The 1,802-nt window shown below is 42.6% G+C and overlaps 1 protein-coding gene across 1 annotated transcript; it reads left to right on the forward strand.

Moving 5' to 3' along the window:
- Nucleotides 1–601: 601 nt before the first annotated feature.
- On the forward strand, nucleotides 602–1,189 carry LOC136148406 (interferon omega-1-like). Its single transcript, XM_065907936.1, has one exon. It carries the CDS (start codon nucleotides 602–604, stop codon nucleotides 1,187–1,189), a length of 588 nt encoding a protein of 195 aa, XP_065764008.1.
- The last annotated feature ends 613 nt before the right edge of the window (nucleotides 1,190–1,802 follow it).

Below are 1,802 nucleotides of genomic sequence, written 5' to 3' on the forward strand. Positions count from 1 at the left end.
AGGAAGAGAAATGTGGGAGGAGTACATGGACTGATCATAATCAGCCTCCTCTCTAAATCAAACACTAAAGAAAACCCATCCTTTGTTTTAAAGAGCTTAACTACCAGGGCGATCTGGTAGAATCCCTTATCAATATGAAAACCATAGAGCTGACAGAGCCTGGCTTCCTATGTCAAGTAGGACAGAAAAAATGGAGCCTAAGATCAAGCCAAAAATATGTTCATGGAAGACAGGAGAGCAACATTTATGCATGAGAGACAAGGCAATAGCATGTGTAAATTCAAATGTACATCGATTCTCACTTAAGACAAAGACCTTTCTAATTTGATTGAGAAATATCCATTTGGATGGGCACATCCGAAGTTAGTAGGAGAAGACAAAATTAATAGTCTAGATAGAAAAAATTTCTTTGACTGTATTGAAAATACATAACAGAAAACCAAAAAGGGAAGTAAAAGTGTACAGAAACAATTAGAAAATGAAAACTACCATGTTCCCTATTTAATGGCCTTGCTTAGAAAGCCTGGCATCAGAGAACCTACCTCAAGGTCCCACCAGACACCATCCCAGTCAGGCCAGCAGCAGCAGCCTCATCTTCCCCATGGCCTTCGTGCTCTCTCTACTGACGGCCCTGGTGCTGGTCAGCTACGGCCCGGGAGGATCCCTGGGCTGTGACCTGTCTCAGAACCACGTGCTGGTTGGCAGGAAGACCCTCAGGCTCCTGGGCCAAATGAGGAGACTCTCCCCTCGCTTCTGTCTGCAGGACAGAATGGACTTTGCTTTCCCCCAGGAGATGGTGGAGGGAGGCCAGCTGCAGGAGACCCAGGCCATCTCTGTGCTCCATGAGATGCTCCAGCAGAGCTTCAACCTCTTCCACACAGAGCGCTCCTCTGCTGCCTGGGACACCACCCTCCTGGAGCAGCTCCGCACTGGACTCCATCAGCAGCTGGACGACCTGGATGTCTGCCTGGGGCAGGTGATGGGAGAGGAAGACTCTGCCCTCGGAAGGACAGGCCCCACACTGGCCGTGAAGAGGTACTTCCAGGGAATTCATGTCTACCTGCAAGAGAAGGGATACAGCGACTGTGCCTGGGAAATCGTCAGACTGGAAATCATGAGATCCTTCTCTTCATCAACCAGCTTGCAAGACAGGTTAAGAATGATGGATGGAGACCAGATCTCACCTTGACATGACTCTCACTGAATTAGATGCCACATCATCCTTGTATATCACCTGTGTTCATTGCAGAAGACTCTGAATTCTGCTTTAGCCACCAAATTTATTGAATTAGCTAAGCCAATACATGTCAGTAGTAATTAGCAAGTGGATATAAAAGTATTCAAGGCAGGGATATCAATCCATAAGCAATGACTGCCCTGATCTTATTTATTTTTTTTTAGTTTGTATTATTTATTCTCAATATTTTATATTTTCCTATAAAAGATGTGTATGTTTACATTGCATTAAAAGTTAGAAAAAATATTCCCCTTTCTATTTCATTAAAATTTTAATTTATTTTTTAAATACTTTTCAAAGTAAACTCCTTGAGTTTCTTTAATTTTGATAACCTAAATCCTTATTTTGTCTATGTATCTATCATAAATCAGCATTTGTTCATTTTATACTGTGGAACAGTTCTATCCCTTTCCAAGAAATGTTTGTTAAAATGTGAAATTCTGGGAATTTTCTATGGGTGCAGTTTTTACGACTCTGAGTTTTCCCTCCAGGGCGACTTGGTTGAGGAACTAAGATCCTATAAGTTGTGGAGGGTGCCAAAAAGAAAAAAGGTAGGAAGTATATT

The sequence above is a fragment of the Muntiacus reevesi genome, chromosome 17, assembly GCF_963930625.1.
Source record: "Muntiacus reevesi chromosome 17, mMunRee1.1, whole genome shotgun sequence".
NCBI lineage: Eukaryota > Metazoa > Chordata > Mammalia > Artiodactyla > Cervidae > Muntiacus > Muntiacus reevesi.

Bases quoted from the DNA above. Each gene is read 5' to 3' on its own strand.
- LOC136148406 (XM_065907936.1), top strand. From the start codon at position 602: ATGGCCTTCGTGCTCTCTCTACTGACGGCCCTGGTGCTGGTCAGCTAC.